General features: G+C 38.0%; 3 protein-coding genes across 3 annotated transcripts; 1 reads left to right on the top strand and 2 right to left on the bottom strand.

Annotated features, from left to right (window-relative positions):
* Positions 1-376: 376 nt before the first annotated feature.
* On the bottom strand, positions 377-3,495 carry LOC131789139 (F-box/LRR-repeat protein 2-like). The gene has a single exon (XM_059106211.2). The coding sequence runs from the start codon at positions 3,208-3,210 to the stop codon at positions 1,813-1,815; it is 1,398 nt and encodes a 465-aa protein (XP_058962194.1). The 5' UTR covers positions 3,211-3,495; the 3' UTR covers positions 377-1,812.
* Positions 3,496-5,057: 1,562 nt separating this feature from the next.
* Positions 5,058-13,017, top strand: LOC131789070 (tetratricopeptide repeat protein 8). The gene is made up of 15 exons (XM_059106139.2): positions 5,058-5,181; positions 5,321-5,441; positions 6,783-6,849; positions 6,996-7,112; positions 7,846-7,888; positions 8,212-8,301; positions 8,453-8,497; positions 8,934-9,019; positions 9,194-9,332; positions 9,642-9,701; positions 10,416-10,555; positions 11,235-11,406; positions 11,613-11,735; positions 12,079-12,162; positions 12,603-13,017. Exons 1-15 carry the CDS (start codon positions 5,065-5,067, stop codon positions 12,717-12,719), a joined length of 1,521 nt encoding a protein of 506 aa, XP_058962122.2. The 5' UTR covers positions 5,058-5,064; the 3' UTR covers positions 12,720-13,017.
* Positions 13,018-13,023: 6 nt separating this feature from the next.
* Positions 13,024-25,977, bottom strand: LOC131789069 (uncharacterized). Its single transcript, XM_059106138.2, has 11 exons — positions 25,727-25,977; positions 24,803-24,830; positions 22,074-22,193; positions 21,480-21,694; positions 20,514-20,618; positions 19,882-19,947; positions 19,424-19,516; positions 19,005-19,130; positions 17,528-17,938; positions 15,049-16,985; positions 13,024-14,360 (listed from the first exon to the last, which is right to left on the bottom strand). The coding sequence occupies exons 1-11, from the start codon at positions 25,775-25,777 to the stop codon at positions 14,276-14,278; spliced, it is 3,237 nt and encodes a 1,078-aa protein (XP_058962121.2). The 5' UTR covers positions 25,778-25,977; the 3' UTR covers positions 13,024-14,275.
* Between the last annotated feature and the right edge of the window lie 91 nt (positions 25,978-26,068).

The following is a 26,068-nucleotide window of genomic DNA, read 5'->3' as shown; positions in this document are numbered from 1 at the left end:
GACTCTGCATCTGCTCTAAAGAAACCCAGGAAGAGGGAATGTTCAGCTTGTTCATTCAAAAAATTATTTATCTTTTTTTTTTTCTACAGAAACAGAAAATGCCCATCATAACTACGAAATATAAAAGAAAATCAATGAATGAATCTCCAAATGTAGCTTACTATGCTAAAATATTTTAAAATTTTGACATAAAAGTGATAAAGATCATCACAATTTTGAAGTAATCAACCTTCAGTATGATTTGTAGCATTTTGCTAAATTGGGTGTCAAGTAAAAAGGTAGCTTAATAACAACATACCCGTCAGAACTTTTGAATGGCAGTAGGCATAATTTCGTTAGCAAATACATCAAAAAGAAAGATATGACACATACAAGCTATTGTATAACAATTTTCTTGGCAACTCTTCAAAACATCATTTACATAGTTTGAGCTACACCACTCATACACCACTAACATTGTGATTTCTTAACAATTTTTCAAAGAAATTTGTCATAATTATATGATATAAATACACTGCATTAAATGTTCTTTTTTGGTCATTATAGATTTTCAACATTTTGAGCTATATTTTTAGGATCCAGTCCTAGAATAACTTCTTTCTTTTAAAGTCCTTACACAACATTTAGACAAAGGATTTGCAACACCACTTGACTTCTACAGCAAGACAAAGAAGAAATGACTAGCAGAAGGGCCTGTTATGTAAATGATTTCAAGTAATGACTTAAATTTGTGAGTAAAGTGTGAGATATACAATTACCTATTGTGAATTATTCAAAACTACTGAACAAAAAAATTGTTGGTTTAAAGTATCCTTTAGAGGAATTGAAATGGCAAAGCCCTTAGCTTAAAAGAAAAAGGGAAATACTCAAGTGACTTAAGATTATTCAGTGTGGCTTAACTCTCAAGTCAAATTCACCTGTGCCACTGTTGGAAACAAAGACATCATTTTAAACATATAATTAGGCCCTTCCATAACAACAGGGTTGAATACATTTAGAAAAAAAACTCCCACACAAGAAATAGTGGTGTTGCAAATCTTAACAAAGACTAGTTGGAAGGACTTAGACAATGTTGGATAAATAATGCATAGGGAATTTCTTGAGAAACTTTCCTTTCTGGTCCATCACTGCTATATTAATTCTCCTTACAACACTGCACTGTCCAGCTTGCTTGGTACACACTCTGCTATGTTGGTATTATTTACAATGTTGAGAAAAATGAAATCAATTTGACAATAATCCCATTTGAGGTGAATTTTGGGCAGCAAACAGAGGGAACTAATGTAATACACCAAATTTCAGTTGCAAAACACAAAAGCTTACTGAGAAAAAAATCTTCATAAAGGTACAGACTGTTTGCTCAAAATCAATACAACTGATGACATAAATAGTTCCAAAGAATGAAAAAGTAACTAGATAGAAATGAACCATAATTGAATTCAACCTCGGTGAAAAAAAGAGAGATCCTTGCAGTATCTGGGCGAAGTAAAATTTCTTTTAAATTGGATGTTTTTCCCAAAGGAAATTCATTAGAATTTGAAATTTGAGATTTTTTTAAGGAATAATAAAATCCAATGCTGATATTTAAGAAGTCCATTAAGTACGGCCATCTGCTAACAAAGGAATGGCTTTAAATCGATATGATCAACTTAATCCATAAGTTGAAAATGTCTCATATCATACACTGGTGATTACTGTAATGTTGAATATTAATTTCTGATTGTGAAAATAGAATGAATATATTTTTTTTTATCTGCAACATCTGGCTACTATGTACAATGAAGATTTTTAATGATTATAAAAAAGAACTACCTAAACATGCAATTTGTTGATTACTTTGCCAAGTGTGTTCTCTGGGCTTGGCAGTAGGCTCTCCATTTTGATAAGGAGTCGTTCCACAGTGATGGTTTCTCCGCTGTTACCAATGGCGACGTGCTCAATGCGGGGACTGCAGAGTTTAACTTCCCTGATGTGTTTGCATTTGTCTCTAAGTTCCTGGACCAAGTCCGCATCAGAATCATCAATCAACTTGAAATTGATTAAAGACACTGCCTCAATAAGAGGGCACATCTTGATAAGGTTGGGTACTAATGAACTTTCTGACAAGGCCTCCTTACGAAGAGGTCCAAACTCCAAAATCCTCAACTTGGAAACAAACTTAAACATCTCAGCTATCACTGAGGGGGGTATCCTTGGGGAGTGACTAACTCCTAAGTATCGTAGGGACGGGGAATGTCGCAGAACGCCCTCCAAACATTCCGCCGACAGTAGAAAGTTCCATCGCAGATCTAAAGTCTCTAAACATTTGTAGGCCAACGTTGGTCGAACTTCTTGGTAAATTCTCAAATGAAGAATGTGCCGAAATCCGCATTGATTCATTTTGAAATAGCGAATATCCGGCAACCTAGAAATCACGTTTGAAAGGCCAGTGGTTGTCACGAAATAGCAACCGGTCAAATCGAGTTCTTTCACCACGGTCTTTTCCCAACTGACTGCCATCAGTGCCTCATCGGTGATCTTTGTGAAACGAATAAGCAGTGTTGAAACAGATTTACAGTTATTTAGGACTCGATAAAGGTGTTTTCCCCGATAATTCTTGCATTCGTTCAAGCATATCGATTCTAAGTGCGGACAATTCATCGAGACCTTGAGAAGTGCGTCATCAGTCAGTGTCTCGCAATCCGTGCAATCAAGAATGCGCAAGTTCCTCATTTTCGCAAAAACATCAGGCACGAGACTCTCAGATGAGTCCATCCCTAATCCAACGTATCTCATTTGAGTAAAATGCCTCGGTAATCTTCTCATAAACTTGAAATTTCCCCACGAGTAGCGTAAATCCATGAGTTCTAAGCCCGTTGGAAAGTCGCGTATACCTTCGTGTCCCGTTTCGCTTTCAACCTCCGCTCCGTAAAAGACCAGACTGCGGAGTTGATGGCATCTTTTCGCGAGTTCTTTAGCCACCTTGGCTGTGAGGGTACAGCCGCCCAAATTAAGAGCTTTTACCGAAGATAAACGCGTCCTGATCAACATCAACAACGTCTCTTCATCAACCGCAGGCCAAAAATCATTCATGTCAACAACACACCAAAGCGAACGATCGTACGCAATTCTTCTCCAGCGCGGGCAAACTTGAGCCAAAACCCCAAGTTCTCTTTTCGTAAAGTACCTGAACACTTCAAGAATTACTGAGTCGGGTATTTGTTTCTCCATTTCCAGGAGACACCGCTACTGACGATTGTACTCTCGCAGCTGGCGTTGTTCACCACGCGCAAGTGAAGCTTGCGTGCTTTCCTCAAGCACGGCTCAGCCAAGCGCTTTCCTCTATCGCGAGCGATACATTTTCGTGAGAAACTGACGCCATATTTAACCGAAACTGTCGATCCTTAAGAGTAAAGTTAAACAGAGAGAGTCATTTTCTAAGCGCAAAAGATCTCCACGTTTTGACCATACAATCACCAAACACTGTAAACCTCATTATGAAAAACTCAGAGCATTGTTTCGCCGGATGAGGGGCCAATGCCCACTGGCTTCCGGGCTCTGATTGGAGCTGCGCCATGACGTCACACACTAGACACAAAAGAAACCATTTCAGCTCCTTTCAACACAATAAGCGCCTTTGGACTTCGCGTCACGCGCGCGATGTTTAACGCGGATTTAGGCGAAAAAAAAAAACGCGTCCCTCCTGAGCGTCGCGTCACTCAAAACTTGTGTATTACTTTTGAAATCCATCTAGATTCACGCGAGAGATTTACTCGATAAACGATTCTTTCATTTGTAGATGACTAAACAGCATTAGTGCCAGAAAAGTCAAAGCTCAAAACAATTATTAGCAACAGGAAGCGACCCAACACAAAGCTTATGCTTCTTACCTAATATTCACTTGAAAACCAACACTTACACATTTGTTTGCGAAAACATCTGTTTACCAACGCTTTAATGGTCAAAATTTTCTTCTGTTTACAATCTTTATTCTCTTCAATGATATGCTTTTCACTGGCCAAGATTTAAACCCTGTAAAAAAGATTCTAGATCTTTTAACTATTCCCCCGCGAAGGATATTTTCAGTATCAGAGTGATCTATATTGATTGTTAACTTGATAATAGTGACTAAGATACATAATTTATGCTCTCTCTCTCTCAAATATTTGCCCAAGCATATCTGTCTAGTTGGCCAACAATTATCACAATTTGCGTCGCTATTGGCCCTTCTTGCATCCGTTTGTTATTTTTTAGGGAAAAAAATTAGACACTAAACACAGATAAGCAGTGTACGTAAATGTGAAGAGCTTCCCAGAGACGCTGAAGCGTATATAGATACATTGTTGAGGATCTGGCGGGGAGGCTTTTTAAAGCAAGATTGTTGTCAATATAGATCAAAGTAAACATCAAGTACGATTCATCTTTGTAAAAAGGTGGTTTCATCCCTTCTTTTGAAGTGAATGATGAAAAGACACGTTTCCTCTGTTTAATGAGCATATGATGTCGCAAGAGGCGTTTTTGGTTTGGCCTTTATCCTCCACCAATGTGACCCCTACATCCTTTAATTAATTAGCAACGCATCACTGCCCGTTCTCGGAATGCAAAATCGTTGCCGAGAAAAATCTGTTGATATTTAAACAGGCGCAAAAGTTTCCAGAAAGTAACAGTCATCCGGTCATTTCATTAGATATGAGATCTTCGTTCATATGCTTCCATCTCTAATGAAGATAGCTTTACAGTGAAATACCACTTTGTCGGGAGCCTATCACGGGGCTTCTGACTTCGCCGGTTTTTCCATTGCCTCTTAACCAGCTGATCGATCGAGGCATCCGAGAGCAAATATGCCTGCGGGAGTCATTGCTTTATTTCAGACATGAACGAAAGTATTTATAAAAGTAATTAATATTTAGTCTACTGTCTAATTTCCGCCGATTGCTTTGCGTGGGTGACAGGGATGGGCGCTGAGTTGGGCGATAATTCGGGATTCTAGAGAGCCCTTTTAAAATTTCGCGGGAAAGAGCATACGCTGTCATGACAACAAGAAAACTGAGCCAGCGATGCAAATCGACAGACAAACTATCAAAGATGGCGTCCACTGGGATGGATCCGTTGTTTCTAGCGATGAGTTTTTATCGTCGAAGAAAATTCGAGGAATGCTCAGAAGTTTGTACAGAGTTGCTGAAGAAAAATCCTTATGACCAGGTATTTTTTTTCGGCAGAAATGGTATCAAAAGTACCTTTAATTTCCGCCACTAATTCTAAATGAATTTTTGGGCTAAACAAAAGTTAGAACTATAGCACAAGCTTGCACTGAGCTTAATAATTTTTTTTCGTCAATTAGGCTTCCTGGTGTTTAAAAACGCGAGCACTCACGGAGCAAGTTTACGTGGATGAGGTGGATGTTGACGAGGAAGGAATCGCGGAAATGTTGATGGATGACAACGCTGTGGCTCAGTTACCTCGTTAGTATAACATATTTACTAATATTTTTGCTTTCCCAAACAAGAAAACTCGCAATTTTAATTGGTTCTCTATATTTGAGGCTTTTTATTTCGAAGGATGGCGTTGACCAGAATGCAGATGGATCCGTTGTTTGAACAGAGTTGTTTTGTTTGAAAGTTTTTTGCATCTGCTGTGTCTACATGTCTGGCAGCCGGACAGGTTTTTAAAAATGCTCCATATCTGGCGGTAAAAATTTTTACAGAAGTTCCCCTGAAATTTTCTTTCAAGCTTGTTAAGATTATTAGACATTTTATTAGAAGTGTTGAGTGATTTCAAAACTTACCTTGATATTTTAGTGTGCGTACCGTAAAATTGCTAGGTTTTCGACACCTAGAAAACATTTCTGACTTGGTTTATTGAAAAACTTACCCAGCAGTCAGAAATATTCACAAAATCCAGACACATGATACTCATAAGAAGTTTGAGAGAACCTTTCAAGGGAAATTCTGTAAAAATCTCTGACTGACCTATTACTTTCCATGAGTATTGATCACCACACAGAGGACATGATAGCTTCAAATTTAGTTGGTGACCAAGAATGTTAATGTAAAATTATATTTATTAAAATGAAAGAAATGCAGTGTAGATCAAAATTCTACAAAAAAAATTCAAACTTGCAATGTGTTTTCAGGTTATCTGATAATGATCAACAAAACAATATTTTCTAGAGGTAGTCAAGTATTTTTTACCTGATGTGATGTTTCACAGGAAAGATTGACATCATAAGTTTTGAAAATTTGTTACAAGCTTTGTACAGGCCTATAGAGTAAACCCCTATTAGCAACAATCCTCATAGCCAAGATATCTACAGAAAAATAAGACAACCAAATTTCATTTAGATGGATGCAAACATCACTGTAACTCTGCCAGGACTCCATGTCTTCTGCTTTTGGTCTTGCGTTAGCTGAGACTTTGAGCCCTAAAAGAGACTAGCCTTTAATTTCTTCTTACAATGTAACCCCTTAATCAAACATTAATGGCATAAGGATAATGGAAATGATCATCCACTAAAGGAGCTCTTGATTATTAAACAAATTCTCCTTGTCTGCACCCTAGGAAATGTTCAGGGAACAGTATAGAGAATATACTGATGCAGGGGTTTCAAAATGTTTTAAAGTTGGCGTCAGATTTGGGAAAAGTAGGTGACTGTGAAATGGTCATTAATGGCCAGAAGTTAATTATTTTGACCAGAGTAACCAGCAATATATTATCAACTAGCCAGCAGAACTCTGGTGGTTACCAGCTCAGTGATGTCAGGGTATAAAGGGTGAACATGTTTTCTTTGGTTCAATAACCATCAGGACCTGGAACTTCACTGAAGAAACCAGGAACAAGCACAGGGCATGGGGCCCCTACTCCTGGAGTCAGGTAATACAAAGCAGCAAAATGGTACCCTTTTTTATCAGGAATTGACTAGCAGCTGAATTTTTTTTCTCATTCGCTTTGCACTTTTGTATATGTCGTTATAACAAATGGAATAATTACTTCAAAGCTACACTATGCTTGTATTCCAGACCCATGTCCCAATCAGGACGTCCAGTTAGTGGATTTGTCAGACCTGGAACACAAAGTGGAAGACCAGGAACCATGGAACAAGCCATCAGAACTCCACGTACTGCTCAAACAGCAAGGTGTAGTATACTATGTATTGGACAAAAGTTACATAATTTACATTTGAAGAAAGTTCATCAAAAGATTGGTTTTTGTTTGAGTTGCGCAACTTGAAAGTTTGTGCATGCTGCGTAGGAATATTGCTGAAATTTTTATCCCATGAGTTGTACTGTTAATGTTTATTTGGCTGTAAACTGAGCAATTCTTGCAAAAACTAAAGCTCTATGTCTCTGTAGAGTTAAGCAAATTCCGTTTTTTTTCTTGCAAAATATTTTAGTCTTTGTGAAACATAGTTCTTAAGCTTTTCACTCCCAAGATCTCAATACTTATTCTCCTTACTGTCTGCCATACAATTCTTGTAATGTTAGTTTGGAGAATTTGGTCTTAGATCAACTACGTGTCTGTAACAACCCCCAAATTGATATTTTTCTTTATTTGCATATCCTGTCTATTTGATATTGTTGTGAGAAATTCTGTCTTGGTCAATTCTCATCACATTTTCTTCTGTGAAATTTCCTAAGTGTTTGTTTAAGAGTGTCTAACTTAGTTATACCCTTCCAGAGATACATGTACATCAAGAGACAGAAAACAAGAATGTGTAAATAAAAATGGAATAGCTTTTGTAACCCCTTATCTTGAGAAAAATGTTAGAGAATTGATAAAAATGATAGTTGAGGGCAAAATATAGTACTACTTTTAAATGTTTAAACAAATGAAGCAGCTAAACCAATAATCTGTCATTCAAATTCTTAGACCAGTGACAAGTGCATCTGGCAGACATGTTCGTCTTGGTACTGTAAGTATCTTGTATATGGATTAAAATAGTTGAAATTTGGTTTTTTTTTTAAGGTCTGAATGCCTTATTTTTGAACTTGTTACACTTTTTACTATCCAGACAGCTTTTTGAAATGTTAGTTAACAAGGTATCCATGCATGATATACAAATATACAAAATACATGTACTTGATTGGCAATTCTCTCTCTTTTTAAATTATTTTGCTGTTTTAATTTCATTTTTGCATGCAGAAGATCCAAACCTTAAGCGAAACAGTTCTTGTGGAGTGAATTCCACAAGAACAGAACCCTCATGGAAACTTTTTCTTTATTTTTTTTTTTCAGGCTTCCATGCTGTCACAACCTGATGGACCATTTATAAACATTGCAAAACTCAACTTGTCTAAATATGCACAGAGGCAAAGTCTTGCAAAGGTATGGTGTACACATCAACATATTACTTAAAAGAAAATGAATAAATAACAGGAAAAAAAAGGATTCTGGTGTAAAATAACATCAATAATGAAGGAATTTTAACGCATTTAAGGAGCAATTCTGCTAATCTTTTGGTTTTTTAATTTTTCAGGTCTTGTTTGAATACATTTTCCACCATGAAAATGATGTGCGAAATGTAAGTAATGAAGGAAAAAAATAAAAATATGAAAATAAGAAAAGCACTAGATTATAATTGTAAGATAATGTCTCCCGTGTGTTTATGTCAACTGTTGCTAAAAATACCAGAAGCCGTAATCATATGAAAGTAAACTGTTCAGAATCAGGGACTGTTCCCTATGGCTCTCTCATCGTGTTCAGTGGTAACCAAATTACTGGCACTTTTAAAAGTATCTTGAGCAAAACTCTAGTAAATAATTAAGCATTATCAACTGAGTTGATAACGTAAATTGGCCACCGTAAAGAGTTTTAAGCTGACGTTTCGAGCGTTAGCCCTTCGTGAGAGCGAGGTTTGCTCTACCTTGAGCAGAGTTCGCTGGAACGAAAAGTCATAGTATGTTCCTAAGTTAAGACATGTGCCTCTTCAAAGACTGTGATGTACCTGTTCTTTTCAGGCATTAGAGCTTGCGGCCAAAGCAACTGAAGAGTGTCAGTTTAAAGACTGGTGGTGGAAAGTCCAACTTGCAAAAAGTTATTACAGGTACAGTTACTCATGTTTAAGAGAGCAATTTTCAATTGAGTGTTGGAAGAAATCTGATGTGTGTGGAATTGCTTTGGTTGTTCTTTGTTTCGCTATGTGATTGTTCCAGAAAATTTGCCCTACTTTCTTGACCAGTTAGATTCGAAATGGATATTTTTGCTTTCTGTTTTCCAGACTTGGTATGTATCGTGATGCCGAGAGGCAGCTTAAATCTGCGCTACGTGATCAAGACGTTGTGGATACTTATCTGTATCTTTGTAAAGTGTATAGGAGGCTCGACCAACCAATGACTGCTGTTGAAGTATACAAAAAGGTTTGTCTTTGCGTGTTATGTCTCCCCTCACTCTCTCCACCCCTGTCATAGTGCTGAGTTGTGTCTGTCCATCCTGAGATCAATTTTCTCTTTGGTGTCAATAGTTTTGCTTCGCTGTGCTCTCAGTGATCGGTGAAGAACTTTCGCCCCCGCAACCAATCAATAGCGTGCTTATACCGACTTGGTTACCCACGTTTTTCCCGGTTACGATTAATTCGGTATTTTTTTAACGTCACAAATCTAAAAGCGCTCTGTTACAACATTCTGACATACTTTCCTCTATTGGTTCTAATTCCATCCATTCTGCAGGCCTTAGAGAAATTTCCTGGAGAGACTACTCTTCTAACAGGAATAGCCCGTATCCACGAGGTAAGGAAATATATCTCAGATTATTAACTTTGCCAGAACGTGTTACTAAGAATACTTGTTCCCAATTACAAGGACAAGTTTCTGTGATGTGTCCGTCTGACTTTTATAAAGGGGACCTCCCACATGACAAGACAGCGACGGCCACGATCTAACAAAGAAATATTTAGTGAGCAGAACAGTGGTCTTGTATGCGTCTTTTTTTAAAATTTTTTCCGTTTTCCTCGGTCCTTTATAAAACATGTCAAGAGAGAGGTCTGGGACCTTTCCTGAGGTGAACTGACACTTCAAAAATGCTTTCGCAAAAGTCTAGAGAACAGTTTTAGCAGATTGTCTTTTAAATTTATGTTTTTCTGAGCGTCACCGTTAAGATTTGCGTACATGACGCTAACTGAAGGTAACCCCTAGTGTAACTTCACCACCGAGAATATGGGAATTAATTTTTAACGGGGGAATTCGTCGTAAAAGATTTGCGTGAGAGATTGCAGAGCACCATTAAAAGTGTCATCAATTTTTCTATTTCACCTGAGTTTTCTCAAAACACGGATTAATCTTTATAGGAAAAAATCTTAATTTAAGGAAGGGGGCCGATTAATGGCCTCCCTTTGTCTTCCGGCAGTGTGACTTATATGTATTGAGTTGATAGGAAAAAATGTCATTCATAGCAGACTAAGAACTGTAGCAGACCTTTATTGCTTTTCTTTGATGTATCCTCAGGAGTTAAATGACATGACGAACGCAGTCAAGCTGTATAAGGATGTTCTTCATTATGACAACACATATGTGGAGGCTATCGCTTGCATTGCAACGCATCATTTTTACACCGATCAGCCGGAAATAGCACTCAGATTTTATCGGTAAGTGCGGTAGTGTTTTTCAGAGATATTTTAGAAGCCAACCTTAAAAAAAAAAAGCAACCAAACAAATAAACAAACAACCCCCTCCCCCCCCAAAAAAAAACCAAACAAAACAAAACAAAAAAACAAAACAAAAAAACAGCCAGTTAGAAGCAAAGGGCAAGAGAATCTATTTTTCCAGCGACTATACCACTTACTTTTATTCAGTGTTTTCTTTTAAGTTTTAATCAAGATCTTTGGGTATCTTCGAAAATAAAGCAGAGATTAACATATATCTCAGATCAAGAAGGTATTTCACTGTTTTGTCTTTTTAAAGTAACCGGCGCTTCAGAAATAGGTAACCGGTGAAAACGCCGGAATGAATACCGGAATGGTGGGAAGGAAATAGCTTTTGTTAGCTGCAACAAGTGCTTCGTTATGTGCGAGAAATTTTTTAGGGAACTGACCTTCTTAGCGGACAATCGCTTTTCTGCACAGATCACGTAGTTTTACCCCTACTCATTCTTAGCCAAATATTGTCACGCCGTTTCCCCCAGAGGGTGATTTGGTAAAAGAGTTTGGGGAAAGCTTTGAATTTTGTGCCCATTTAAAGGTGCAGGAGTCTTGGGAACGACTACCTCTTAAAATTACTGCCACAGCAGACTAGTATGCTAATACAGCTGACTTTTTCCTTTCACAGCCGTCTTCTCCAGATGGGAGTATACAATGCAGAACTGTTCACAAATCTTGGCCTGTGCTGTTTTTTCGCTCAACAGTACGACATGACATTGAACTGTTTCGAAAGAGCATTGGCTCTGGCCTCGGATGAAAACATGGCGGATGTTTGGTACAACATCGGTCACGTCGCTGTGGTAAAGATTCGCTTTTTATATTAAAATTATACAATGTGAAGAATGAAGGATTTTTGTCATATGACCCGCGCGTGCCTTTATCGAAAAACATCGCAGAAAAAATCTTATGTATGGGGTCCGTTCGCGGTGGGGCATGAGATCTTTACTTTTTAGGGCATCTTTTTGTTTCAGTGTAAATATTATCGAACTGTGCTTTTTGGTTTCAGGGTATTGGTGACATTCAGCTTGCCTACCAATGTTTCAGGCTCGCTCTGGCATCGAACAACGATCACGCCGAAGCCTACAATAATCTGGGCGTACTTGAAATGCGAAAGGGTCACACAGAACAGGTAAAACTTTTCACTGTTCGTTAAAAATTATTTTCCGTAGAAGTCACGGTGTCCATATGTTTAGCAGGTTGGACTCCTCATTAAGAGGTCTTAGGTCGAGCCTTTGTCGAATTTTTCCTCGGGCAAGACACTTAAACACACCCCTCTTCCCGTCTCCTCTCCTCTCCCCCCTCCCCTTCCCCCCCGTGCCTCTCCACAAAGTAATGAATAGGTAGCAGTAAATTATCTAGGGGAATTTGATTTAATTGCTGAGGCCATCATTGTGTTTCATAACTCCTTGTTCGATAAACTTGACAACTGTTGCATTTTCAAATGTGAAACCTGATTTAATGTTCTTTTCCAGGCCCGCGCGTTCCTTCAGGCGGCGGCGTCTCTCGCTCCTCATATGTATGAGCCCCACTACAATCATGGACTGCTGTCACTTAAGGTTTGTCATTTCATTCTTTTTTCGGTGTTGATTAACTGCAAAGAGAGTGCGACTGTTTTCAACTTAACACAAGCTTGCGTTCAGTGGCCAGCAAACAGGGTCCGAAATTACCCTCAGCTGGTCGGCTAATCTCGTACCCAGATCTTGCGTCTACCGTGTCACTGAAATGTAGGATCTCACGATTCCTTGGCCGTGGAAGGTCTGGATACGAGACTACTGGTTAATGATGGAACTGAGAGTTTATTTTTGGGGCAAAGAATGTTAAAAATAGTTGCCAGTCAGCAAATTCTTTCAATTTTTCGTAGATGAAAACAGACAGTGCTACTTCCGATTTTTCTTTGTTACTCATCCTGAAGCAACCCCACAGTCTCGTGCCTCTCAGTATTAAACGCTTTGTTTGTTTGCTTTTTTCTCAATTTATTTTGTGTGTAATTTTGTAGATTGGAGACTTACAGAGCAGTCACAGCTCCATAACTAATTCCTTAGAAGGCTATCCGGATCACAGCGACAGTAAAGATGTCCTAAATCAACTCAAGGAGGATTTTGCTGCGCTGTGAAAAGTGGACAAACCTTGTAAATGATTCCACTCTGTGATATTGTACATAACAGAAACGGCTGAGCGCATGAACTTTTAGATTTCAAGGTCGTCATTGGCTGACTGGAGTTAATTTATGCACAGCCCCCCTACATTATTCGTAGGAAAAATTCCTTCCTCTGCCCCAATTGTAGTAAAAGAATAATGGGGATTTTACTCGAAGGGTGACCACAGATGTGGTTCAGTAAAAACGGCAATGAATCATGGCTTATTTATTTAGGACCACATCCATGAAGTAATAAATAATTACAAGATACCCATAAAAATGTTTTAGTGTGAATTTATTAAGCAAAATACAACTTTGTTAAATCTATGTACAATGATAAGGTGCATTAAATTAGTTGTTTAAGTTAGCGCTATAAAATAACATTCTCATTTGATATCAAATAGTAACGTGCCCTCTTGACGCGCATAGACCAACCCTTCCCTCCCCAACCCAATTGAAGCTAATCTAGAATTTTCGACAGTTCACGATTGCTAGGTTTTCTAACAATTTTTTTAAAATAATACAATTGAGAGTTAAAATTTCAGAGCGTTTCTCCTTCGATTAGTGAAAATTTGATGACACGAAAATTGGGATACAACCAAACTAACGTATTCTAGTATTCCGCTGTACTAAAACGAAAAACATAAAATGTCAGCTCAATTTCTCTACGGAAGTATCAGATTCGTTCTCAGTCTCTTCAGCGAATAATTTGGCGAGAACTACTGCACCACACAATCGCTTTTACCTCTCGTCCCTCGAGGACTCCAGTCTACAAAAACTTGATGATGGGGAACGAGCATAATGCAGTGTTGAGAACGTTCGACACACAAATTTCTGAGCCATGGGTAAACAAATAAAGATTTTCTAAGAATTAAATAGTCTACGATATAAATATTAAAATGTGAAATAATTACCACTAACTTCCGTGTTGAATGGCACAAAACATTTAAGGAAAATTTCATAAATTAATAGCTGGCATCAAACGGGCGAATCTAAAATATTACCTTTTATTAATCCTATCTGCTTGTCACATTAAGAAGCTTACCCAGGCTAAAAAGATTTGTCTTTGAGTGTTAATTTTTCGTTCAATACGACCAGAAGCAAAATCCGTGAGGCATTATCTGGCCCGTGAGATGCGTAAAACGCTTCAAATAACATCCCTGAAATTTGGGCATTTCAAAGAGTTAAAAACTGTTGAAATACCTAAACCGCGAAATTATCATAATTGGGTATTCCAAAATTTTTTGAAGGGATGGCTTTGTATTCGTAGTTCTACAGAGAATACTAGCGAGGGAAAACGAGTTAACAGCTAAGCAAGCTATGGAAAAAATCTACCAACAAAGTTGTCCTAAGAAAGAAGATTTACGCCAAACTGGAAAAAGCCATATTATTTTTGCTGATCAGCGGAGCGTACTTTGTAGCTTCTGTATTCGTAAAACAACTGAGGCACTATAACTAATACTAGCAGCTTTTTGAGTTAATAATTTAAAACTATATTTATTAAATTTGTATTTAATTTCTCTTACTGCCGCTCAAATAAACTCTGGCTTGTCGCTAATGGCAACCAGTGGGCGGATGAAATCCAGGCGTGATTTGGTTGGCTTGTACCGTCGCAGTCTGAAAACATTAAGAAAATAAAACCACTTTATGCATCAGTATGCATATTCTCCCTACTATTCCCTATACATTTCCTAAAGTGCTAAACAGGAGAATTTGTTGAACAATCAAGAGCTTCTTAGTTTGTGATCATTTCCTTTGTTCTCATGACCTTAATGTTTGATTCAGGGGTGATATTGTAAAGAGAAATTAGATGTTAGTTACTCTTAGGGGTCAACAGGTGAAACACATGACTCGCGCGGTTATTTTGCAAGTTGCGAAGTAGAGGTAGAAAATTTGCATATCTAAGATGTCTGTCAAAAAACAACGGGTGCGAAGGGGGGGGGGTGTGTGTGTGGAAGAGAAAAGTAGAAAAATTGCATAACTAAGACTTCGGTCAAAGAATATCAGGCTGGGGTTGTGGGTGGAAGTAGATTACGACAGAGAAGGGAGACGGATTAGATTTTGTACTCTGAAACTTTGAGGAAGGGGGTAAGTTCAATGTTGAACTTGACAATGGCGGTACACATGTACTTTGTCTGTCTTTTCTTTGCTTTGAACTCACTCTTCTACTCCATCACAGGACTTTCGGAATTTCTTTCTTTCTAACAAGAAGATCCTTCCAGCTGACCTTGAACTCCTTTCACAGCGTAGCTATGAAATCCTTACATGTATCACGACATGGCAAAAGTAACTTATCTAACCTTACCTGGCTGAAATACAACCTCGTTCTGACCGTCCTGGAGGAGGCTTGGGTCTGAGCAACTCGTCACCCTGATGAGAATCTTCACTCGTCTCCAAGTCACCATGGTCCCGTGTGTCCGGGTTATCACTAGGTTCTTCTAGTGCCCAGTAATCGTCGACCACGTCGTCCGCAAAGTCTGGTTCCCCTTCATCGTTGTTAAAGAGTTCATTTAAAGTAGGTATTTTAGGCTCGGCGACATCAAGTGACTGTTCGCCTTCTTCGCGGCCTATGTTAGCCTCATTTAAACTCTCTTTGGCATTGTTCAAGTTCTCGGCAGGCTTTTCTGGCTGGCCTTCAGAGAAGAAATTATTATCAAGGTTTTCTTCTCCGGAGTACAGTGGTTCACTATACTCAGGCGTATCTTCGTTGTGATCGCCAATAAAGAAGAGTACATTCTTATCTTGTTTGCTTAACTCCTCCGAAATCTGTGGAATTTCATTTATCATTGCCTCGTCCTTTTTCTCGGATTTTGTTTCTTTCGTTCCTACTAACGTTTCAATGACAAGTTTCTCGTTTGAAACAACCGAATCCTCGTTACCTCCATTTGATAAGGAAACAATATGTCTCTCGTTACTTTCACCTTTATCTTCTTGCGAGGGTCGCGAATCATTGCGATCTGCCTTATCTTCTTCATCCAAGGGAAACTCTGTGCCATTTTCTTCGTTAGAATTCTCGCCCTCTGAAGCGTGTGAAAATGATGAATTGCAATCTGCTGCGGGAGCAACTTCGGTGTCTCCCAAAATAAACCCAACTTCGCTGTCTCTGAAGTGCAAATCCCTGCAAGTGGTGACGGCAGCCATGGCTGATCCCGGCATGTGAAGAGCGTGGTGCGAATGAGAAGACCCGTCGTGCTTGTCTGACACGAATTCCGCCGAATCAAGTCTGTATTCGTCCACGCCAGGGGAGGGAGGAACGTTGTCTGCCGGCTCGACGGGTGGTTCGTCCATCATCTGCTCTAAAACAGAGGGAACACGGAACAGACCTCTGTTCTCTGCAACTTCCGCCGGCTCCTCCTCGACCATTTGCTCAAGTATGGACGGCACACGGAACAAATTTCTGGAGGGTCCTTCATGAGAATCTCCCGCAGACCTATGATCCAGTTTATGACTGCTAACCTCGTCATGAGTTTTCTTGTCGTCACTGCTATGTCTGACGGGCTCAGAGTCCAGCGGTAACTCTCGCAAGTGCTTCTTCATGTCGTCATGGTGATGGTGATGGGATGACAAATGATGACTGCTCCCTACTTGTCTCTCCTTCCTGCCTACATTAGCCAGCTCTTCCAATTCCTCCACACATTCTGTTTCTACCACCGGTGGGGGCATGTATACAACTGGCTGGTCCTCGACCACCCCAGGGGACCACAGAGACGCAAATCGCCTTTCCTCCATTTCCTCGATAAGTTCCGGTTTCGCCTCAACTCCGCTTTCATCAACTTCAGCTGGTTTGGAGTCTGGCAATGACAGTTCTCTAATGACAGATAGAGAAGTACCCGGCACCTGAATCCCAACAGAGGGGGAGTCTTGGGATATTAGCATCGTAGGGGAAGTTTGTTCCCTTTTGAATTCAGTTTCTAAAGAAGCCACCCCTATTTTCCTCTGTGGCAGATTTGGAGAATTAATATCTTCGACTTTATCCAAGTCCATTCCACCTACTTCCACAGCCACATTCGTCTCCGTCGTTGGTTTCCCTAAATCATCGGGATCATTCACATCCAGTGTCCTATTTTGCTGATCGTTCATTCTGACTTGAGGAACAGGTATAATTTCGATCTCCTTATAGTCTGGTTCATCGACCATGCGCTGGTTTTCTTTGCCACCAATCTTTGCCATTTGGACATCTTGAACGATTGCTGAAATCAGTGTTGGCGTTTCCAGTTTTATTTCTCCATTCACTGATTTCTCCTACAAGGGAAAGGATACGAGGTAATTTTCTTGCAATTATTGAGTTTCGTGGGCTCTCGTACTCCTCTGCTTAACTCTTTACATCCTAAGATCAGCAAGCACATTCTCTATACTGTTTTCTATACATTTCCTAATGTGCTGATAAGGAGATTTTTCTTAACAATCAAGAGCTCATGTACTTGTTGATCATTTCCATTACTCTCATGACCTTAATGTTTGATTCAGGTGTGATACTGTGAGGAGAGATTAGATGCTATTCACTCTTAGACGTTAAAGGCTTAACAAAGGGTTTCCGTTTGATACAGATTCTGGAATTTATAGTTACAGGTATGTTAAGTCTGCATTCGTGCCAAGTGGCCCATCCACTCAGAACTTCTCCCAATTTCTGTGCATGAAGCGACTAGAAGTATTATTACCCCACCCCCCCTCCCCCAAGGGATGTTAGTCGATCGCGGGTGGAGTATACTCTATTTAAAGTGCATGAAATGGTTCATAAGACTACACGAAAATCATTAGATTAATATACATCAAAACATTTATACCTGTTTGGTCGCCTTTTGAAAAACAGCCTGGGGCTTCAAGAAATTCCCATTTTCTTTTTCCACAGCGTCCAATACTTCTCGTATCTTCTGTATCACTCCTCTGTCTGTTGTGCCAAACTTGTAGTAAGTGTTGCCATTCTTCGGAACGTTATCCTTTCTGTTCGCTTCATTGCCATGCTCGGCACTGTGATCTTCCAACATGTCCATACTGGGCGACACTCGGTCCGAGGCATGATGGTTCGGCGGACCGGGCTTGTTATCCGGAGGGGTTGTGTATATTTGCCCCACGGGAGGAGTGCTGGTGGTTGTTGTGGCCTGTGAAACATCACACGGCATTTTCTCCCAGTCAAACGGGTCGCTTTCTTTTATACTCTTCTTAGCGATCGCTTTCTCCACAATGGAAATGAGCATCTGCAAGGAAGAATGGCAATGAAATAGAGGATATCCATTTTGACTGTCAGCACTTCCTAGACTACGAGCAGTCCTTCCTTTTCGGAGAAGTCCGACGCGCAAGTCCGAAAAAAATCAGCCAAAAAAAAAAATTGATTGTGGTTGGCGCACCGCGGTCTTCACCGACAAGGAAGGACTACTTGTGGTTTTTAAAAGCTCTCACAAGATCTGAGACTTTTTTTTCCATCCAGCTGATTATAATTGATTTTATGGTTGGCTTGTCTGTCCTAGAGCGTTGCTGAAGGATCAAACCAATATTACTTGGTTTAAAATTTTCCCAACCTGATTTGGATATTCCAATAACCTGTCTACTTAAAAGTGTATCAGAATCAAAAGGAGAAGTTGAACATCTTTTTGTTTTTTTTTAACACTCTAGAGCCTTCTGGAAAGAAATCTCTAGTTGGTTACATGAATGCAGTATTGAAACGCTTCCTGATCTAACAGATCAAATTAATATAATGTTTGGCTTATTTGATGTCGATAATCACTTTATGCTTTTAAATCACATCATGTTAATAGCAAAGTAGACCATCTTTCTCTGCAGACAGAAATCTATTACCCCAAGCTTTATTATCTTCCTCGCGCACCTTAAAAAATTTTTTAGAATAGAAGAATACCTAGCTAAAGAAAAGAAAAAACTAAACTTACACTTAATGAAATGGGAAAAACTTTTACAATCACTCAGTTGAAATAACTTTACCTTGGGTAGCCTTGTATTGATATTTTTGTTTATTTATTTATTTATTTATTTACTGACCTTATACAATTTTATTTACTTTATACTGCTGTAATTTTCTTTTCTTTTTTCTTTTTAAAAAAATGTAAAACGGAAAAACACAATAAAATATAAAAAAAAAACAAGGAGAGGTTATAACAATTTACTTAGCCGGCGATTTAGATAGTAATGAGAAGTAATACAGGCAGGAAGCTTTACTGGTCACTGCCCGGAAAGGAGAACACTTAGTCAATGTATTTGGGGACAACTGTGGAACCATAATTCAAATCAAATTGATGCTTGTTCTTTCACCTTGTAATCTGGCTTGTCTTCATACTTCAGCTTGTAGATGTGATCCAGAAATTGTTTAAAGCCCAAAGGAAGCGACTTCAGAAACAACTGATGGTCATAACTTTTCTTCATTTTTCCAACTTGTTCCTGTACAATATTTTCATCATTATTAGTATGATTGGCTGAATGACACACACATTGAAGGACAGATGCATAGAGATGTCACCATTCACAACATTTTGCTTTGTTGTCTAATAAAACAAAGAGATTCCATGTTGCCGTGAGTGTGTTCAGTAACAGATCACAGAAGACATTAACATGTGATAAGAACATCGGTGTTCATCCCATTGCAGTTTCTCTGACTTGATGATGACGTCCAAACAATAAAGTGAAGGTCAATGTCTGGATAAGAACGTGTAAAATATCTACATGTTATGTACCTTATCCTTCATTTTTCTCCATGGTAGATGTCCATTTGCAAACTCTGCCATCATGTAGAAGAATGACCACAAATCATCCTGTCTTCCCATTTCCTGTCAAAGAAACAGACGCTTTACCTTTAATTCAATGAGACAAAACCAAGTGACCATTCACTTCTTCAGTAATATCATGACAACACCGTTTCTTTGCTCACTGCCTTTGAGTCTGGATAAAAAAATTAACACCAACGTTTACTTGTGCATTTCTGGACATAAAAGGTGAGTATAACATAATCCATTTTTTTTTAAAATGTTGTGCCTGACACAGCATTGTATTGCAGGATTATGAGGAAGTTTTCAAGCAGCTAGCTTGAGGAGGGAGGTTTTATCATTAACACACCCGACTGATTGCCATAGATTTCTAAAGAAATTAAAAGGAAAACTTCTGTAGAATGGATGCAAGGGCATGTTTTGCTCACCTTATTGTCATGAGCATTGATGGATGCATACCGAACAGTCCCTCTAAACCCTGCAGAGCTCCTTGCCTTGGAAAAAAAACAAATAAGCACAAAACAATAAAAAGTCATCTTACCCAATATGGCCTTAACTTACTAAACCATTGATAAAATAGCCTGACTTCAAGGCCCTGGCCACACCACTGTTAGAGACTTGACCCATCACTCTCACAGGGCCTCCCATCACTCATGGGTACCAATGGGTACCAGCAAATTTTCAGGAAACCTGAGAAAGTGCTATGGGGTAACACCCTCTGTGACACATTGTCATCCCATCCAGGAGAGCCCAGCAACACTACTAGTTGCTTCAAACTACAAAAATCTGAGAAAAGTTCTTCTATGATAAGCCTACCAGCTCATTCGCTGAATTTTGAGAATTCTCTCCTTCCATACTATAATAACAAGTTGGTTTTAACTGAAATAAAACAACAGTTTTCTAAATTGCTGTCAAAAACCACTCAGTGAAACTTTAATTTTTTTCTGAAAGGATGCAGAAATCTTTTCTGCCCATCCAGGGAGAAATTTTAAAGGAAATTTTAAAGATGTACTGTCTAGCAGCCTTGATGCTGCTAGCTATTGGAGATATTGGTACTTACTGGTCTCACGTCGCCATTGCTTTTGGTGTACTGCCGCGCCAGACCAAAATCCAACATGAAGCAGGAATGGCAAGTGTCTGGTGTATTGCCCATTGCAAAATTAGACTGAAAATATAACAACCTCATCAAAAAAATATAATTTTGCACTTTAATCTTGGTTTTTCTTAAAGTAGCACTATAAAAGGAACCTTGTCAATAAGAGGTCTGATTGAAATATGAGTTTCCTCTCAAACAATCCATTACCAAGCAGAGAGATAAACATGCCATGGAAAAACTTTGAAATATCCAAAAATAATTTATTCTTACAGTATCCACATTTTTTCCAAAGAGGTGATCAGAAGTTAGAGATCCATCACCCAGGGATTATAAACTAATTAATATCATATACCAAACTCTTAGATCCTTAACAGACAGTGTGGAGAACTGATAAGACAGGTGTAAATTCTTGGGAGCGAATGGGTTAAGAACTCATCTACACATCAACTAACATAGTACTAGATAGTTGTGAGATTGTAATGGATAATAAACCCAGTAAAACAGGTTAGGCAAGGCTAGCTTTGGACCTGAAGCACATTTTGTACCATTATTGTACAAACTATGTTTTAGATCCGGAGCTAGCCTTCTTTAGTCAATGATACAAAACAAATGCTTTAATGCTGAAAAAACACTGATTTTACAATAAAGCTCAAAAAATCTTAATACCATAAATATTTCTAGAACATTTTTGTGTAAGGGAGAACAAACAAATAAGTGATAAAACCGGCTTGTAATAACTACATGGCCCTCTGATCTTTCATGTAATTGGTTGTAACACAAAACAAATTCCAGATATATTTCAGGTGCTCATTGTTTTCTGAGTTTTATCCAACCTTAACTAATTTTTAAGCCTATGTCCTTGTACACCATCTCCAGTTAAAATGTTTTCTCTAAAATAATAATAATAATATTATAATGGTCCATACATACAGGTTTAATGTCTCGATGTAAAAATCCAGCTTCATGGATGGCTTTTATAGACCGTAAAATCTGAAAACCAAGTCTCAGCATAGTGCTTTGAGAAAAGACTCCCTTGGGCTGGCTTCGACGTAACTCAGCAAGGTTTGAGCCTTGTAGTGACATCACAAGATAGTTGAAATTCTCATTTCTGCCACAGCTTATAAACTTGCAAACGTGGCTACAGCCTACAGCAAATAAAGTTAAATAAAGTTAAACATAGTCAAATGAGTTGCAAGTACAAACTTTGTAAAATTAAACAATCATGCCTTTCTTAATGAACACTTCAACAAAGCACTTTCCTTTTAAAGGTCAGGCAAGAGCATGTACCCTTGCACAAGGATCTTCATAAATGAGCAGCAATTAAAATTTTGGTACTCCACAGCCAATCTATTGGACCCATCTTTAGTTAATAACTGCAAACGACTTGACAAAACCCTGCACAATGACTAGCACAGTTAACCAGCTAGCTCTTTATTAGCATAATTTTCAAGACTTTGGATTCAAGAGTGAATAGGGTTGGCATAAAAAGAAAATTTAATTATATAGTAGTAAAAATTCCCTTACCCTGGAGCTTCTTCAGCACAGCCACCTCCATTTTGAGGACTTGTTTGGACTGGTTTACAGACTCCACCTTCAGGGCGACTGATTCCTTTGAAACAAAATCCAAGGAAGAGTAGATCTCCCCTAAAATTTAAATAGGGTTACAAAATTAAATTTAGATTATTAATGATTCTCCCCTAGTAACAATGTATAGTCAACTCAAAACTCCAGAAAGTTCCCTCAAGTAACATTTAAAATTTTGAGGGTAAAAACCAAGGGACCAATACCAGTACATCAATAAAATAAATATATAAAGAACAATAGAGGAAAAAAAAAAATGCCTGAAACTGCCACCCAATAGCAATCTTCTCAACACACAATCATACTTTTCTGGATTTTACACTAAAATAGTTCACTACTAAAAGAACGAAAAACTGGTCTTTCATATTCCATTCACAATCAACTGACAAACTCATTTGACTCTGACAATGACAATGACTTTACTTCTCAACAAAGAGATCACATAATAAGCCAATAATATCAAAATGATCCTTGCAAATGGTAATTTTTTTTATAAGAAACATGCATACACATGTACAAATTTGTGATTCTCAAAGTTTTTAATTGGCACAACTAATTTGATCAACTGAGAATTCTTTCACAAAGTTATTGACAGGATTATATTTTATGTGCAAAACTGGCCTCTCAACCATTAATATTACCTTTCCATCTAAATTTTAAAAACATCATTCTGCCACTTAAGTTTCACGTAATAACTAACACTTTATGACACAAGCAGAAATTAACATCTTTGCCAATATACAATGTATTAACAAACTAAACAACCACAGTGACGTAGTTATCCAATAAGGAAAATAATACATTTCAAGTATGTTCATGTCGTAGTAGGAAGTGATTAGTGCCCTTGAGAAGTGACTACGTAAGGGCAAGTTAATTGTTATTCATTTAAAATTAAACTTTTGCCTTTATCTGTATTGACAAGTGTCAAAAATAACACGTGTTAGAGTCTACTGACATCTTTTATTCTGAGAATCAGAGATGTCACATGACTATAATATCGGTAGAGTTCAAGAGGATATGTAGCTGTAAAAAACAAAGATAGCAAAGTAAGGTGTAATTCAGTCCAAATGGGCAAGTTAAGGTCTGATTGATCCAGCATTACAAATAACTATTCATCATTTTCAATATTTTCAACATTTAGTCTTCAGGTTTACCATTAATTAAAGCTAAACATGTCAAGTGTTGTTAATTTCTGATTTTGAAGTGAATATATATTGATCCCTTTTTCAGTATTTAGTTGTTTGCCAAGTCATCCCAATTATAGCATGCAAGTAGGAACATACTAGAAGTCAGGATCTCTTGAAGCAATTCTCATGGAACAAATGCATATGTTACAACTTGAAGTAGTCAGAACTCAGCTATAATAATTTTTTTTTTTTTTGGGGGGGGGGGAAGGTCTGAATAAGGATATGCTGCAACAGGAAGACTGTTGTACAAAATTCTGTTGCTGCATTCATGAACAACAAAAACTACACCACACTCATTTCAAAATACTGTTATATTGACTAAGCTCTTAGAGTTTACCTTGAGGACCTGATGCTTCTTTTAGAAAAAAAACACTCAATACTAACTTTTCATTTACAATTTCTCATGCAATCTCATCATCATCCAATGCTTGATAAAAAGCAGAAGCAAGTCTTTTAAAAAAATAAATTTTGGTAAACAGACTTAATTTAAAATATTGCCTCAACTACAAGTATGATTACAAAATGAAATTTATGTCGAATATTGCCATGATTTGTAGCTTTCTCTTTCAAGATTAGTAAATATTTATATAAGCTGAAAAAGAAAATGGGATTAAATATTTATCTTTGAGAAAAATTTGGGAAGCAACAGTCTAAAATCCCCAAAATCATGAACACGTGTGCAATAAATCTGAGTTTTAAGGTACAAATTCAACCAACCTCAGTGACAAACAACAAACCCTACCAAATTCAGAAACTGGATGGAGTCCAGTAATAAAAAATATTTTGGGTAATTCAAGCACTTTGATCAGACAGCCAATACTTTTCAGTGCTTAAATTATATCTCAGTGACACCAAATTGTCCCATTTCAAAGACAAAATTGAACTAAATAGTGGGTATTGTAAATAATTGTTAATTGTTGATAAAACATCTCTGCTTGAGTGCTCTTTTAAATTACCAAGCTGTGTTCAAATAAGCTGGAGTTTGATTAGGTTCAAATACACAATGTTTGATTGTCTGTTGATAATGATGAGAAAATTAAACCTTTGCTGAACACTCACAACCAGTATTATATCAGATGCAATATCCTCACGCTGCTACAATATCTTCACCTCAAAACATAAAATTTCAACTTATTTAAACTTCCTGTTTACACCCAGTAAAAAACAAGTCCAACTTCAAAATTTTGAGCCCTCGTGATTTTATGTCGAGTTTCTGAATATAAAATCCATTTGACCTTTGGGTCACTAGTCAAAAAGTCGCTCTATTTAAAGATAAACGACCATATAAAACTGCAGATCTATCTGTTGAGTTTCATTTAGCTGTCAGCTAAGTAACGGAAGAAAAAATGTTTTGGGTGGAAGGTCTATCAGAATGACAGAAATAAGAGGTTGTGTCGACATACACAAAATATCCTAAATAACAAAATTACTACTACGCTGGTAAAAACAGAGTGTGAGCTTTAAAATTGAAGTAATTTCACTTACCAAATCCGCCGCCACCGATCTTCTTGTCCTGTTGGTTAAAAGAAAAGGATGCACTTGATAAAAATGATTGTGGCACTATGTAATTAAAACATGACATTCTCAATTTATGCGGACGTTCGTTATGTAACTAGCGATCAAAATCTTACAAAAGATGAGTTATTGACAAAGCTAATTTAAGGTTCACTGCAGAATAAAGTCTGCTCTCGCGAAGGATGCAAACTTAAGAGAGTTCAATGCGAATTGTCACATTCAACATGCAGAAATGATAATATGACAAACAAAAGGAGAATTATCTACAGGTAGCCTTGACATGTACACAATTATTTACATTTGCACAGCAGTATTGGCCAAAGTACAGTTTTGGAATAAAACATTTAGTGTATGTAATGTTGCCTTTCTGTATTTAAAAAATTTCGCCCTGCAGCCAGCTATTTAAAAGTACTACTGGCGATTGTAAACTAGCGCAGATTAAGGCCGAGTTTAAACATGGATTTGCGTTGCAGTCACACTTCAGTCTCGATTACTAAATCGAGCCGGCATTTCCTTGAAATTCGCTTGGTTGCGAAATCACGGAAATTTCTGTAAGCAGTTCGACTTTATGTGTTCCGAGAATCTAGAATTAAATGTCGGCGAGTCGACCTCGTTCCTCCATTATGTACACCAGGGAAAAGCAATAATATCAACCACTAGTGCGAAAAAAATTTCAGCTGTTCCGATTATGACTGCGCGGTTGCCTCCTTAGATTTACACTTGAGACTGAAATTAGGGAGACAAATCGAAACTCACAGGCACAAAAAATAGTCGAAAATTATAACAAGGGAACTTTAATTAACAACATAGAAAGGTAAATATCACGAGGTTGAACGTTTTAAAAAATATTTCCCGACGGAACTAGTTTTAAAAAGTCAAGCGTTCGCTACTTACGATTTTCCATCTTTGCCTCACCACGTCGCCCGGTGTAAGAAGATCCGCCATTAGCTACCTGCCCTTTATAACGCTAAAACCGAGTAAAAACATTGGAAAATGATTATAGGAGAGGAACTCTCCCACCATCCAATTGCTGTTGCAATACTACACAACTCTAAACCACTATAGATGACTCATGTTCCCTTCTTTTTATGTAAAAATCAACGAATATCAATGAACTAGCCGCAGCGATAATAATAGTCCGTTGATTTATCTGAGACTACGACAAGAGCATCTAACCGCCAGCGGAAGTACACAAAGAAATTGGAGTGAGTCATCCGTACACAGCGGTAAACTACT

The sequence above is a fragment of the Pocillopora verrucosa genome, chromosome 7 (assembly GCF_036669915.1).
Source record: "Pocillopora verrucosa isolate sample1 chromosome 7, ASM3666991v2, whole genome shotgun sequence".
Classification (NCBI taxonomy): domain Eukaryota; kingdom Metazoa; phylum Cnidaria; class Anthozoa; order Scleractinia; family Pocilloporidae; genus Pocillopora; species Pocillopora verrucosa.
This window is presented reverse-complemented; position numbering and strand designations above follow the sequence as displayed.

What these genes read in the sequence shown, in the direction of transcription:
- LOC131789139 (XM_059106211.2), bottom strand. Translation starts at nt 3,210, where the DNA reads ATGGAGAAACAAATACCCGACTCAGTAATTCTTGAAGTGTTCAGGTAC.
- LOC131789070 (XM_059106139.2), top strand. Translation starts at nt 5,065, where the DNA reads ATGGCGTCCACTGGGATGGATCCGTTGTTTCTAGCGATGAGTTTTTAT. An exon ending in GAATAGCCCGTATCCACGAG is followed by an intron (nt 9,702 to 10,415) that starts GTAAGGAAATAT and finishes ATGTATCCTCAG; the next exon opens with GAGTTAAATGACATGACGAA. An exon ending in ACATCGGTCACGTCGCTGTG is followed by an intron (nt 11,407 to 11,612) that starts GTAAAGATTCGC and finishes TTTTGGTTTCAG; the next exon opens with GGTATTGGTGACATTCAGCT.
- LOC131789069 (XM_059106138.2), bottom strand. Translation starts at nt 25,777, where the DNA reads ATGGCGGATCTTCTTACACCGGGCGACGTGGTGAGGCAAAGATGGAAA. An exon ending in TGTGCTGAAGAAGCTCCAGG is followed by an intron (nt 21,695 to 22,073) that starts GTAAGGGAATTT and finishes TATTTGCTGTAG; the next exon opens with GCTGTAGCCACGTTTGCAAG. An exon ending in TTCAAAAGGCGACCAAACAG is followed by an intron (nt 16,986 to 17,527) that starts GTATAAATGTTT and finishes TTTCCCTTGTAG; the next exon opens with GAGAAATCAGTGAATGGAGA.